Source organism: Mauremys reevesii, linkage group 21 (assembly GCF_016161935.1).
Source record: "Mauremys reevesii isolate NIE-2019 linkage group 21, ASM1616193v1, whole genome shotgun sequence".
NCBI lineage: Eukaryota > Metazoa > Chordata > Testudines > Geoemydidae > Mauremys > Mauremys reevesii.
The window spans coordinates 15,185,316-15,199,320 of NC_052643.1; the positions used below are offsets into that span (position 1 = coordinate 15,185,316).

Consider the following 14,005-nt stretch of genomic DNA (forward strand, 5'->3'; position numbering starts at 1 on the left):
CAAGAAACTGATATTTCAGACAAAAAATAGAAACAGCCTCTTAAAATGAAAATTCAACTGCTTTGTCACCACCCTCTTAATTACTTTATATGAAGAAAAAAGGCATTGTTACAATGGCTCAAAACCGTTCTTGTAGTTATATGTAGAGTCAGTCAACAGGCTCAATTCAACTTCTAGCTAGCGAAGGTCTTTCCCATGTCTTCCTTCCCTTTGTATTTCCTCTTGCCATGTGTGAACGGTATATACCTGTACTTTACCATATGCTGTAAACAAAAAGACATCAGTTTAGTTGCTGAACAGAACTGTTTGACAGATCTAATATTTCTATCAAAACACCATAATATGCAGTTTAAGTCACAATACACAAAGCTCTTCAGTATAATCACTAATTTACAATGATAAGATCTACAATGTTTAACTTCAACAACATAAGATGTCATTTTCAGTCACAAGCTACACAAAGGATTTAAATGGCACTTTTTTCTGTATTATTTATTGGTATATATGACGCTGAACACTTTAAATGGGGTTGTTTGAGAGTTTGACCCTTGAACTTTACAAAAAAAGATACACAGTATAGAATGGTCAAGATGGTTAATCATTAAAGGATTAAACAGCATAAATGTATTAATGTAAATCCCTTAGTCCTCACTTTACAATCATGAATCAAAATATACTACTTCAAAATTCAGAATGAGACATTTTCAAAATCTTTATTTTTAAATTTCCATTTAAAAGCCAACAAGCTATAGAAAATGTATCAAAGCCAACCTGAATACTTTGCTGTGTTTGTCTTTTTTAAAATGCCAAGTTTTTCACAACACCCATCACCAATTTGATCCCAATAGTCTGCTTTGGGCATTATGCTGCAGAAATGCCATGGATGAACGGTGCATATTATCCATTATAAACACCAAATTTACTACTTCAGAAGATATTATTCTGATAAATCTGAATCCTTTGAAGAATGAACATAAGGGGACTAACAATTTGATATCTAGGTTTCTAAATGGATTTGATTTTCAGGAGTATTGAGCATTTATATTTCCAATTACAGTTTGTGCTGAGGAGTGCCTACACTTAGGTATTTAAGTTTAAAAATATTGGCCATACTGTATATACACAGATAAACATCCATGGTGATCATTTGGCTGACAACATGGAAAGACACTCTTAAGCAGTGACATTTTATCATCTTCAAGAAGATTCAATCCAATCTCAGCACATTACCTTGATTTGTCTCTTCATAGTGATACAGAATAGCATAATGAAGTACATCACAAGGATTGGCCAGAATACCGGAACGTTGAACGCCTCAAAGAATGTACATACCATTGCAACAAGGATGCCTTTAGTAGCAGAATGCCTTAAAAATAAATTACATAATTAATCCCTTCCACACACTGGAAGTGACTGATTTAACACATTCATGTAAATGCTTTTTATTTTTAAGAGAATGGGCACATGTATCCACTCACCAGAATTTAAACTCTGGCAGCCTTCTAATGAAGGGTCGAAATTCCTCATTTTGTTTTGTGGGTAATGAAGGACCATCATCTGGATAAAAAAAGCAAAAACAAATTAAAAAAATCAATCTTTTAAGGTAAATCATCCCTTAATCAATCAGTCTAGTAAATATTCTGTTCTTTCCTACTGTCACTATTATATACAAAGCCAGAATAGAATAGCTCCTTGCAAGAGTTCAAGTTTCCTATTTGTGTAAAATTGATCACGGAAGGATAAGTTACTAATGCTTGATCAAACAATATTTGTTTTGAGAGTGATACCACATTTGAACCCAGATCTCCAGAAAAGTCCAGACCATTATGAAATATCTAACCTAGTTCCAGCCTTCAAAAATATTTTTCACTCTGAAGAAGTAATTTTAAAATATCTGAAAACAGATACCATAAACAGACTGAAAGGTAAAATCTGAGGCTACATTAAAGCCCCAATGTGCATTTGGTTGGGAACAGACATGTTAACACATCTACATATTCCACCACTTATAAGCAATATCAAGGAATAACCTATAGGAGAAAAATCTGTTTAATTCCCAATTACAATGTATTCATATAACATTCAATGTATATGCTGTGGTTTTGGTCACGTAGTTGAAGTGCAGGACTTTTGGATTCTATTCTCATTTGACGTACTGGCTTTGGGATTTTAAGGCAATAACTTTTTACTTACATCTAAATGAGTCAAAGGAGATGTGATTTTTCAATTTAACTAATCTTACTTGATTACAAAACTCCACCCCCTCCTTAAACTGTGTCTACACAGATGTTAATATCTTTTAGAGAGCGGGTCATGTGGTAGCCTACCACAACCAGTATAAAATAATGATGTATTTACACAGATGTTAAGAACTGTGTGTGTTTTCAGTTGAATTCAGCTCAGTTTTGCCTGTGTAGACAGGTCTTATGTGCCTCCGTTCGAACCTCAAAAAAAGGTTCACGTGAAGATAGAGGAAACTGGTTATGTGATTTGGAAAACAGTTTATGTTCAAAATTATAGTAATGAGAGTAATATCCACTATACCTGAGTCTTCCATTAGAGAGGGATCTACCTTTGGCGACAAGAAAGCTATGAAGAGATTTAGGTGGTAGATTCCCAAGGCATACGTCACGATGTACCAACCCTAGGAAAGAACAAAAACCAAAAAAAAAAAGTCAGACTGAAAAATTCATAGAAAACAGCTTCAAATTAAGTTTTTATAAAGCGAAACAACAGTAAAGATTTTATGATGTTATTTAATTGCAAGAAGATGCTTAGGATGTAGGGTGTAGTGAGACTTAAACTAGTAAGCAAAACACAACATTCAGTTTCTTTGTCCAAGTTCAGAGAAGCACAAAAAGTACACAACCACAAGAATGATAATACTTTTGTAGTCCTTGCAGGTTTAAGAATCTATGGTGTTTAGTAATGGAAAAGGATATCTGCCACTTTAAAAATAATTATTTTTAACCCAACTGTGTCCCTTTAAGGAAAATCTAATTTTTTATAAGATGCAGGCATAATGCATTTTGTCTAAAGAGAGGAATATTGAGAAATACATCATTAAAATAAGGACTTAAGGAAGTTACAATATAGCAGAGATCTGTTCCAGCAGCTTAAACTGGAGAGGGCAATTTGCAACAGACCATTTCCAGAAAAATTTGATAAGAAAATAAGTAAAATAAAGTCCCTTAAATCTTGTTGTTATAAAGTCAAATATAATTGTCCTAGATTTCTATTTTAGCGTTCATGCAAAGTGTGTTAGTAACACAGTTACTCGCAGCAAATAAACTATACTGGGAACAACAGTCTAACAAGTCTCTGACAGCACATACAGTTATTTCTAGAAATAGTTGTCAGTTTGTATGACAACACATTAGAGAGGCAAGGTGGGTGAGGTAATATCAGCCCAACTTCTGTTGGTGAGAGAGACAAGCTTTCGAGCCATACAGAGCTGAAGAAGAATTCTATGTGGCTCCAAAGCTTGTCTCTCTCACCAACAGAAACTGGTCCGATAAAAGATAGTACACCTCTACCCCGCTATAATGCGGCCCAATATAACACGGGTTCGCATATAGCATGGTAGCAGGGAGGTTCCGGCAGTGCTTTAAAGGAGCCAAGGCTGCGGTTGCTGCGGGGAGCCCAGGGCCCTTTAAGTCATCGCTGGAGCCCTGCTGCTGCTACCCCGGGGCTGCGACAGCAGGGCTCGGGCAGCGCTTTAAAGGGTCCAGGGCTCTGGCTGCTACGGGAAGTCCAGGGCCCTTTAAATCACCGCTGGAGCCCTGCTGCCGCTACCCCGGGCTGAGGCAGTGGGGCTCCGCCGGCAAATTAAAGGGCCTGGGGCTCCCTGTGGCTGGAGTCACGGGCTCTTTAAATCTCTGCTGCAGCCCTGCCACCGCTACCCCAATATAACGGCGTTTCACATATAACGCAGTAGGGATTTTTGGCTCCTCACGACCACGTTGTAGAGGGGTAGAGGTGTACCTCACCCACCTTCGTCTCTAATATCCTGGAACTGACATGGTTACAACTACGCTGCATACACACAAATGTTTAACACAAATGTTAAAGACATTTAAGGATTACATCACAATGCATGGATATCAGAGCATAATTTCTTTCAACTGAAGTTACAGCTGAATAATCTGTCCTCCTCTGAGGAAAAAAATAATAAATTATAAAGCTCTAACATACAGATAACATTGCCACAACTCTTGATTCATTGTCTTCCCAATTTTCCAAAGGCAGCAATACCAGAATAAATTGTATTGTATTCATTAGATAGGCACTTGAACTTATTAGCCTTTGAATGATTCTAAGTTTACATGGTATATAATTTTGCAGAGTGCTGAGCACTATCAGCTCCTGTTGATCTGCACCAGTGCCCTCAACTCACATAGAGGTCATCTCCTATGAGATACTTAGTGCCTCCAATTCCTACAAAACTTAGGACATTCCATTTCAAATATTTCCCAGATTGCGCCCTAGGAGAGGAATACTAATGTGTATGGGCTATATAGCTAATAGCAGCCAAATTTTATATATGAAAACCAGGACTAGAAAAGTACCCAAAGAAAATTCACATAAAAGTTCAAGTGCTCCAGCAGTTATGATGCTGTTACTCAATTTCACAGCCTCCTGCAATTACTTTTGAAATTGTTTTCAGGCTTAGAAGTTTTAATCTTTAGAAGGTCAAGCACTCAAACAGGGACACTGCTGAAGTTATCAGAAATATGTTACTCTTTGAATATCACCGAGCAACGAAAAAGGAATTGCACTCTTGCTTAGGGCAGCTTTGGGAATACTGGTTCTAAAGTGCTTAACTGAATTTTGCATTGGCATAAAATAGAGAAAACAGGTTAGTGGAGATACAGTCTGCTGCTTGCCAGTGATAATGCAGAAATTCTTCATAGGTTCGGTACTAGGAGAGGAATGTTGGCACTTGAATGAGATGCAAAGATTTAAATAGGAAGCTAAAACATGAATGAGAGTTTTAAGAAGTTTATTATGCAGTTTCATTAGAACATAACAGTGGCGCTTCCCACCTTCTCCTGCTACAAAACAAAACAGCCAACCTTAACCATCCCTTTCAAGACTGTGTTTCAGCCTAAAGTTTATTAATATGATGTAGCAGCTCAAATTACTATTGCTATTAATTGGAGGAAAAAAACAAAGCACTTTCAGTTCACACAAAGCATACCAAAGCTTTTCCTGGGGAAAAGATGAGTAGCCAAAAAAAGACATGCATATGTACTTGACTATGACACTGAAAGTAGCTGGTTTACGAATCTGCTTATTCTACCAAACTTGTTTCCATCTTGAAGTTATTATTTCATTACACGTCTATGCATGTAAACTTAAAATATTCTCACTTTGACCCATATGATTCAATATTTCTTAGCAAGTGTTTTAGTGAAATAGATTATTCAATCTAATAAAAAAGTATTCCTTTTTAAGTTACAATGTTATTCTAAACAACATAACAAATGCAATACATTTAGTTTTCCTACCTGTAGTAGATAAACTCTAATCATGTAGATAAAACTCAGACCCAGAGTTACAACCCATCGTACTGCTGTATATGGAGTAGATTTATCTAACCAGGATTGGTAGATCTAGAATGAAATGTAAAATGTTTTATACACAAATATGGTTTATTATAGAGTAATCTAAATGAGTGTCAGAAAGACCACAAGTTTTAAGGGACATTTTTTGGTTAAATATCATAGTTTAAAAGATTAAAAACATTTTTTTAAGACTCAGGTTTACTTGGCACTATTTAGACTGGTTACTTGCTTACATTTTACTCAGTTAGGTCACACTTTGCTAATAAATTTCACTTTCATTTCTAGTCACTCAATTTCTGGTTCTTAAGCACTGGTATAACTGGCTGCCAGTTTAAAGTTGTAACTAGAGAAACTGATTTTTTTTTCAGTTTCATAAATAAGTTTCCATTAATGTTATGTTTAAATCTTCTGTTTACAAAATCAGATTTTGAGCCCGAGTTACCCAGAGGACAAAAAAGATTTTTTATGGCTATTGGAAAGCTTATGTTCTAAGTGTTTTAAAAACCATTAGCAAATGTGTGTGTCTAACTTTGAACATCTTAAGGGGAGCAAATGTTCAGAAAGTGCTGAAAACCACCAATAAAAGGGGAAAAAAAAATCAGGCTTCTTTAAGGTGTTCATCCAAAAATTTGTGCATCCAAAAATCATGTCACTTTTAAAAATTGGTCTAATCTACATAAGTACTCATAGTTTAGTAATACGTAAAGTTTTAGCTTTTAATAGCAAACAGTAATTGCTCGAATTAATTATGGTTACATGAAGCTTTCTGTCTACTCATCTGAGAGCAACTAGCATGCTGAGGGCATTAATGCAGTAATAAATATTCATACATACTGTTAAACATTCAAATAGTGATAGAGACATTAAATTATGTATTTGTCATCATGGTTATGAGACCATCCATTTCTAAAAAGCATTTTCCTTAAAATGAGTTTGAAGTACTCAGTAACTTAATTATTCCTTTTACTGCAAAACTAAAGGCCATGAGTTTAAAAAAAAAAAGAAATTGTATAAATCCAGTGATATAAAACCAACCTGTCCAAGTCTTGTGAAAAATCTATACACCACAGAAGGTTTGCCATGAACAGACTCTCCAATACTGTCCCCTTCGGACATTGTTGCTGTGAAAACAAGACATTTATACAGAAAACATATTAAAAATGAGAACTTAATATTGTGAAACTTTAAGACACTTTACATGCATCAGCATTCAGGTGTGTGATTTCGTATCTTGCTTATCTGATATCTTGTTTGAAACAAAAAGGTATCTTCTGTGAAACATTTTTAAAGGCAGGACATTCATCCATTCTATTTCAGGGGAAGTATCAAGGAAGGAAAGGGTTAAATATATTTTACAAAGAGAAGGAAAGGATCCAAGACATTTTTAGGAAAAATTACAAACAGTAACGTAGGCAAGAGATCTAAGTGATATTCTTACCTTGATATACCAGAAATCAAAGTAATAATCTGGAAACATTAATCTGGAGATGATGTATTGGGATACTACCCTCCCCCCCGCCCCCAACCTTTAGTCTTTAAAGGTAAACTGCAAAACCAAAATTTAAGAAACCTATTTAAGACACCCCTCCTTCCAAAATTAGTGACTACATATTTAGATAAATTCAATTCTGGCTTCTGTACTTTGGGTTCCATCCAAGAGCTGGCATCATAAGCACCTAAACTGAAACATTTTCCTGCACCGTTTGAAGCATTTGATGTTGTTTGTCATATCTTTGCCAAAATGAACATCTCATATTGCCTTACTCCCTCTCACATGGTAAAAGACAGGATCCAGAACTCAGGTGAAAAACAATATTAATAAATGCAATACTTTTGATTTAGGATTCTCCTCCACTCAAAAAACAAACAAGGTCTGCAGTTTGCTTTAAGACACAAACAAAATCATATGGAATCTGAGCAGCAGATGTGCCACATCACCAAAGGTAATACCTCACACTACTTCCTGGATTCCGATCTCTGGGCAGGACTATGTTGCTCTATGGGATAATGGGAGTAATTTCAGCTCTATAGTAATTAACATTTAGAGAGTGTTTTTCACCTGAAGATCTTAAATTGATGGGTGAAGTATTAGTAAACCAAGGAAGATTACCAGTAAATTGTATTAAATGCTGCATTATAGTGACAAATAGATGGAAGGAAGCTCTTGGTCCTAATGACAATCTGGAGATTTATGAAATGTTATAACTCTAAATTTCTCTTTGGGTGCATGGTAAAAATCTGAAAGCTATGTATTATCCCTCTTTTACATGGGAACAATAATCAGTAATGGGAAGGAGTCCCTGTACAATATCAGAAGAAAGAGGATTGATAGTGACAATCCAGAACTTCAGCCCCACCTCGATCCTAGGTATACCAAAGAAAGTCTCCTAAAATTTGACAATACAGAAGTGTCCTTTTAATATCCAGGGCCAAAGAGAGGAAATAAATTTTTCTCTTCAGTTAACTCCACAGGGTGGGAAGAGGAAATACCATTATAGAAACTGAGTGCTATTATTCATAACTTCCTCTATTACTACTACCTTATTATTAGTTTTGAAACTTTTTCAAACCTACTAAATCAAAAGCAGAACCAGAATGGCTACAACGATGGAAATGTTTCCTTTCTGTCAATGATACCACTATTGAGTATCTTTAATGTTCTCATTATGTGCTTCTACTCAATCATCAATGGGGACTTGGAAAATCAGATCTGCAATAGAATCTAAAACCCCAATCCTGCACACAGTTACACACACTAGGGCCATGTCAACACTAACATTTCTGTCAGCCAGGATGGATAATAATGATTTTTTTGATAAAATGCTTTTTGAGGGAAAAAACTATCTAAAGATAGTTTTAATTAAGATATCTTTGAGCTATAATGTATCTCATCAGGGAATAGGGATTATAAATTCTAATTCTATAGTATAAGACAATATATTCATGTAATTGTTAAGAAAAGTTTTGTAAATGAGTTCCAACAGTTCATGGATTAGGGACCCAATTTTATGGGGTTCCACAGGTTTCTGTATAGATTATTTAGGTTAATCTTTCTATCTACCCAATGGGAACTCAGTGCTCAGTCTAGAAGATACCATCGGAGATGCTTAGTTTTTCAGTTCTCAAGCTGTGGATCTGTCTCTCCAGCAAAAATGTTTTAAAATAAATAAATATATAGAGGTGAGAAATAATAGACCTCAACCCTATTGTCCATCTGCAAATCTGTGTACACAGAGTCAATCCCTTACCTCTCTCTAAAAGTGCAAAGTTTCAAAAAGTTCAATGAATAGAAGATTGTTGGAGGTGGAATAGATCTGGACAAGGAGAAGTCTGGAGATAAACATGAGAAGGGAGGGACAGGCAGTAGAAACAAAAGTGAAACTGTTTGAACAGCATATTCCAGAAGTCTTGAGGTCTTCCTGAGTGCAGCCTTCATTGATTTGAGATCTACCATACCAGTCATATTCTCTCACTAGAAAGCAAAACCTATAATGGTAGCAGGCCATAAAGGAGACCCAGTTTTGGAATAAGAACCATTCAAGAAATATATGTTTGCTGATGATGTTTTAAAAACAGTCACACCAGCGAACTGGTGGAAGTCACTTAAGCACTTGGATTAAGAGACTGTTGAAGAGATAATCTCACTTTTAACAGCAGTAGCTTCTTCTGCCAGTGTATGAAAAATATTCTTCCTTTAGACCAGGGGTCAGCAACCTCTGGCACACGGCTAGCCAGGGTAAGTACCCTGGCGGGCCGGGCCAGGTTGTTTACCTGCTGCATCGGCAGGTTCGGCTGATCGCGGCTCCCACTGGCCGCGGTTCGCCGTACCAAGCTAATGGGGGCGGTGGGAAGCTGCGGCCAGCACATCCCTCACCCACGCTGCTTCCCACAACCCCAGTTGGCCTGGGACAGCGAACCGTGGACAATGGGAGCTGCAATCGGCCGAACCTGCCGACGCGACAAGTAAACAAACTGGCCTGGCCGCGTGTCAAAGGCTGCTGACCCCTACTTTAGACCAATTCATTCCAAAATGAGAAATCTTTTGGGACCCAAAAAAGCAGGAAAGCTTGTTTTTCTTTTCCAGGTTATGAAGAAACAGGAGAATGAAGGTGAAGATGACTGAGTTAGCTGCAGAAGCCAACATTTTAAGTTTCTCATGTTGACCTGGCTGACGTAGTCAATTTAATTTTTTTTTAAATATATCATTTAACTATTTTAATTAAAAACAATTTAAAAAAAAACAAACCTGATTTTAAAAAACTTGAATGTTTAACTAAATTAAAAAATTCATATGCTTGTTTTGTTAAAATATTATGTTTGCTGTTGAAGAAAAAAATCCAGAATACAAAATAATGTTGTTTTAGTTAAATAAAACAATGTATATGTCTGTCTGGTGATGTTCTCTTCCTAATACAACATAGCAAGAAAATCCTCCAAATATTAAATGATTAACCTGTTGAATTAGAGATAGTTCACCTCCCAATGACTTTATAAATAGCTGTTCCAAATATCTTTGGTAAATGAAATAACCAAACATCTATTTTCTGATATAGCTGTAAAACTAATCTGAATTTTTTTCTACATAAATCACTTAAATTTATAGTGTGTACTTCTAAAAATGAAACCTACATCTCTGAGTTGTGAAGAATATGTATTAAAGTTATAACTACCAACAAGAATGCACTTTTATGTAGAAATCCATGATTAAATCGAGTCTTCCTGACTAGTGATTTAAATCATGATTTAAATATATTTGATTTAAATCAAATCCACCCTGATGTCAGCAAAACTTTTATCGCTCAGGTGTGTGAAAAAACACCCCCTTGAGCAACATAAATTTTGTCAGCATAAGCACTCGTGTGCACAGTGCTATGTCCACGGGAGATGCTCTCACACCAACATAGCTATTGCTATTCCTTGAGCTGGTTTTATTATGTTCACAGGAGAGCTCTCTCCTGTTGGCATAACACAGCTACACGAGTGCTCTTACAGTGGCATAGCTGTATTGGTACACCTGTGCCACAATAAGCTTGTAAGTGTAGACATGGCCTAGTAGTTCCGTTGAAATCAATGGGACCTAGTAGTTCCGTTGAAATCAATGGGACCACTTATGCATGAAGTTAAAGACATCTAGTTCTTGCAGGATTGGGGATTTCTGCAATATGGGTAGTAAAAAACTTCACATCTGATTAAGTGGTGATTATTATTCAATTTACAAAAAGAAAAGTGCTAGGATGAACATCTGATTAAAAAAAATTATTCTTCCAGGGATAATGAGAATGTCTATAGTGTCACTGAAGCTTTTTTAGCACATGAATAGTTTTAAAACCAAATAAGTATATTTTCCTGATTCATGTTGTTATGAACCTCTCTCAATGCATTTTAAACGGCATAGGTTTGAAATATGTAACATAATATTCCTTATATGTGTTACAATGTTTAATAAAGATACAAGCAGCGATATTTCAAAAGTTACAGAACTTTAGTGGTTAAAACTACAGTTTCTACACACAATATTTTAAAATTCTGCACATTTTATTTGTCAAATAAATGTGGAGGCTCCAAGATGGCATTGGGGAGCACAGGCCACTGACAGCACAGAGGTGGGAGATCACTGTGCAGCTCCCCACTGGGACACAGATTCAGCAGTGAGGCTGCACCCAACCCTGACAGCGCAAGGACTGGGCCTGCCCCAGAAACTCCCCAGGGCCCTGCCCCTCCGTGCCAGGTGCACCAGGTGGACAGGCAGGCTCAGCAAGGCAGGATGCAAGTGTGGAGAAGCTTAGTGTGGGGGGATCCACGTGTGGGTTGAGAGGGTTCTGTGTGGGGCAATCTTGGTGCAGGGGGACGGAATCTGGATGCACAGGGGATTGTTGGGATGTTCTGTGTGCAATGATAATGGGACTCGGCATGGGGGTCCAGGTGAAGGTGCTTGGGGCTCAGCGGCGGGGGGGGGGAGGAAGAGGAGGAAGAACAGAGCTCAGCAGGTGAGTCTGGGTGTGGGGGGTCCAAATGCTGGGAGAGTGGGGATCCACGTGCAGCTGGTTGGTGCTTGGTGGGGTGGGGATCTGGGTGGTCCGGGGGAGTGGGGCTCATCAAGGGGGTTCTGAGTGTGGGGGGGTGAGGCTCAGTGGGAGGGTCTGGATGTATCGGGGTTGGGCAGATAGGGGAGCAGCTCTCTGTACAGGGATCCCTCCCCCTGCAGCTCAGGAGCGATGGGTGCAGAAAGTGGGGGAGTTTGCAGAGTTTCCTGCGGCTGGGGGGGAGGAGGGAATCTGGGGGTTGGTCTGACCTGGCCCCAGATGCCATGCAAGGGAAGTCCCATCCTCCCCAACCCGCCAAGACTAGCAGCTGAGCCTGGCGCAGGGTAGGAGCCATGAGCTGGGTCTTCTCCAGTCCCGTCCCCCAGCCCACAGTGCTTTACCTCTCTGCCAGCTACCCTGGGCACCTGAAATATACTGCTGGGGAAGACGGCATGACTGCTCTTGTGGCTTCCCTTTGCTTCACCGTCAGGAAGTCATTTTTCTGCTAGGAAGCAAAGAAGTCTGCAGGGGACATAAATTTTGCATATGCACAGTGGTGCGGAATTCCAACAGGACTAAGTATCACAAGAAGTGTGTCTTGTGAAATTTGCTTTGAAAAGGATTCACAATTACAGACCTAATTCTGATCTCATATCTGAGAACTGGAAATAAGGCTTAATTTTGATAACACACCATTATAACAGAGCATAAAATTCCTCTCTTACTTACAGTGAGAGGTTATCAAAATCCAGCACTGTAAATAAATCAGTAGCCAGGGAGCAGACTGAAACTAGCCTAATGAACTTAATAGAGTTCAGAGTTTTAAACAGAGTGCTACCAACATGAAATATAGCTCTACAAAATTACTGTTCTGCCTGAAAAATATATTAATCTTACACACTCATGAGCTATAAGAAGTTACGTTTTCTGGTTTACTAGGCAAGCACTATCCATCCCTGAATTCTGAAAAAGCAGGGTCTCTTCCTTGTTTATTTTATTTTGTGTGTAATGAAAGTGTTCCATTCATCTATTCCAATAGCATGCACGGTGTAAACAGGCCAGAACTCTTTGAACATTAAGGAATTTTTCTGACTTTAACGACAAAACAAGCAAATAAGGAGAACTGAAGAGAAGGATGCAGTTCCCTGTGCTTGTAGAAGAACATACTTTCATGAGCAATAGCCTAAGACGTTCTGTTAGACGGGCCAGTGGGCAGCCAAAGGAACAAGGCAGCCCAGTTGGTCCCAAGTTTTTTAAAGCATTGCAGCTTACTTCTGCTTCCCACAAAGTGCAAGTTTTCCTTTTACAGCAGATGTGGTTCCTACCCTTCTACCTCATGCACCTGGCCCGTCACAAATACATTCCCAGCCAAATAAAAGCAGCAGCTGTAGGATACCTCTGCAGCCTCACTGTCATGAAATAAACAAACCTCCACCGGGGGTTCGTTAGTTACATCTTGACACTAATTAAAGGAGGCAACGCAGGAGAGAGGGGGGAGTCCGTAAAGATAATAAGTAAACAACGCGAATGCTCATGTGAAGCAGAGGCCAAGGAGAAGGAGCCCCCGAACTGTGACTAGAACCGGCCCCTGTGGGCAGCGGGAGAAGAATCACCGACCCGGCTCTAGGGGGGCGCACAGGGCGAAGACCCCGAGACTCCCCCGCCCGGGGCAAGCAGCGCCTCGCCTACCCCCACCCCCACGCACAGAGTAACCCCTCCCGCCCGGAGGGAGCTGCGTGCTCCTTTCCAGTCACACCCCGAGGGCCGATCCCAGCCCCGCGCCACCTCGCCTGACGCGCCCCCTCCCGGCTGTCCCAGCGCCCTGTGCGAGAATCCCCGCCCCGGGGGACACCTCACCACCCCCGGCACCGCGGCCGCTGTCGGGGCCCCAGGCCGCATCCAGCCGCTGCCCGGCACGGGGCCCCGCTCCCACCTCTGTCCCGGGGGAGGGGGAATCCACTACTCACGGGTGCCGGTGCCGCTGCCAGGTGTCTCCTTCCGCCTTCCCCCCCACCCTCCACCACAGCATCCAATATGGCGGAGGGGGTCAACGCCAACTGCTTCCGCTTCCGGGGCAAGGGGGCGCGGCTCACTGCGGAAGCGTTGCCTGCTGGCGAGGGCCCCAGGGGAGTTGCTATTGGAGGCTGGTAGTTCGTGCAGGGATTGAGGTGGGGGCTGGTACTGGGAGGTGGGATTGCAGAGGCACTGGGGTTACAGTCTCTAGTGCTGAGGGCTCAGCACTGGGCTCTGGGGTTAGGCTTGAAGGCCCTAGTATTAGTGGGAGGGGTGTCTGGCTGGGAGGAGGCACTGAACAAGGATGAGAGGGAATTAGCAAGAAGTGGGTTGAGTCTGGAGGGGTCAGTCCCAGCCCCTGTTCCCTGGGAACATCCAGCAAACGAGCAACGTTCAGGATAA

The 14,005-nt window shown here is 40.0% G+C and overlaps 1 protein-coding gene across 2 annotated transcripts; it reads right to left on the reverse strand.

Annotated features, from left to right (window-relative positions):
• Positions 1-61: 61 nt before the first annotated feature.
• On the reverse strand, positions 62-13,707 carry RER1 (retention in endoplasmic reticulum sorting receptor 1). 2 transcript variants are annotated; one of them, XM_039509215.1, is made up of 7 exons: positions 13,558-13,707; positions 6,603-6,688; positions 5,511-5,615; positions 2,545-2,644; positions 1,479-1,557; positions 1,231-1,366; positions 62-263 (listed from the first exon to the last, which is right to left on the reverse strand). In XM_039509215.1, the coding sequence occupies exons 2-7, from the start codon at positions 6,681-6,683 to the stop codon at positions 174-176; spliced, it is 591 nt and encodes a 196-aa protein (XP_039365149.1). In that variant the 5' UTR covers positions 6,684-6,688; positions 13,558-13,707; the 3' UTR covers positions 62-173. The 2 variants fall into 2 exon arrangements, with proteins under 2 accessions (XP_039365149.1, XP_039365150.1); XM_039509216.1 differs by lacking the exon at positions 13,558-13,707 and adding an exon at positions 13,524-13,545.
• Between the last annotated feature and the right edge of the window lie 298 nt (positions 13,708-14,005).

Excerpts from the sequence above, each read along its gene's own strand:
- RER1 (XM_039509215.1), bottom strand. The coding sequence starts at position 6,683 with ATGTCCGAAGGGGACAGTATTGGAGAGTCTGTTCATGGCAAACCTTCT. Across the intron at positions 2,645-5,510 it reads TTAGAGTTTATCTACTACAG|GGTTGGTACATCGTGACGTA; the intron begins GTAGGAAAACTA and ends GTTCTTTCCTAG. Across the intron at positions 1,367-1,478 it reads CTGCCAGAGTTTAAATTCTG|GCATTCTGCTACTAAAGGCA; the intron begins GTGAGTGGATAC and ends TTTATTTTTAAG.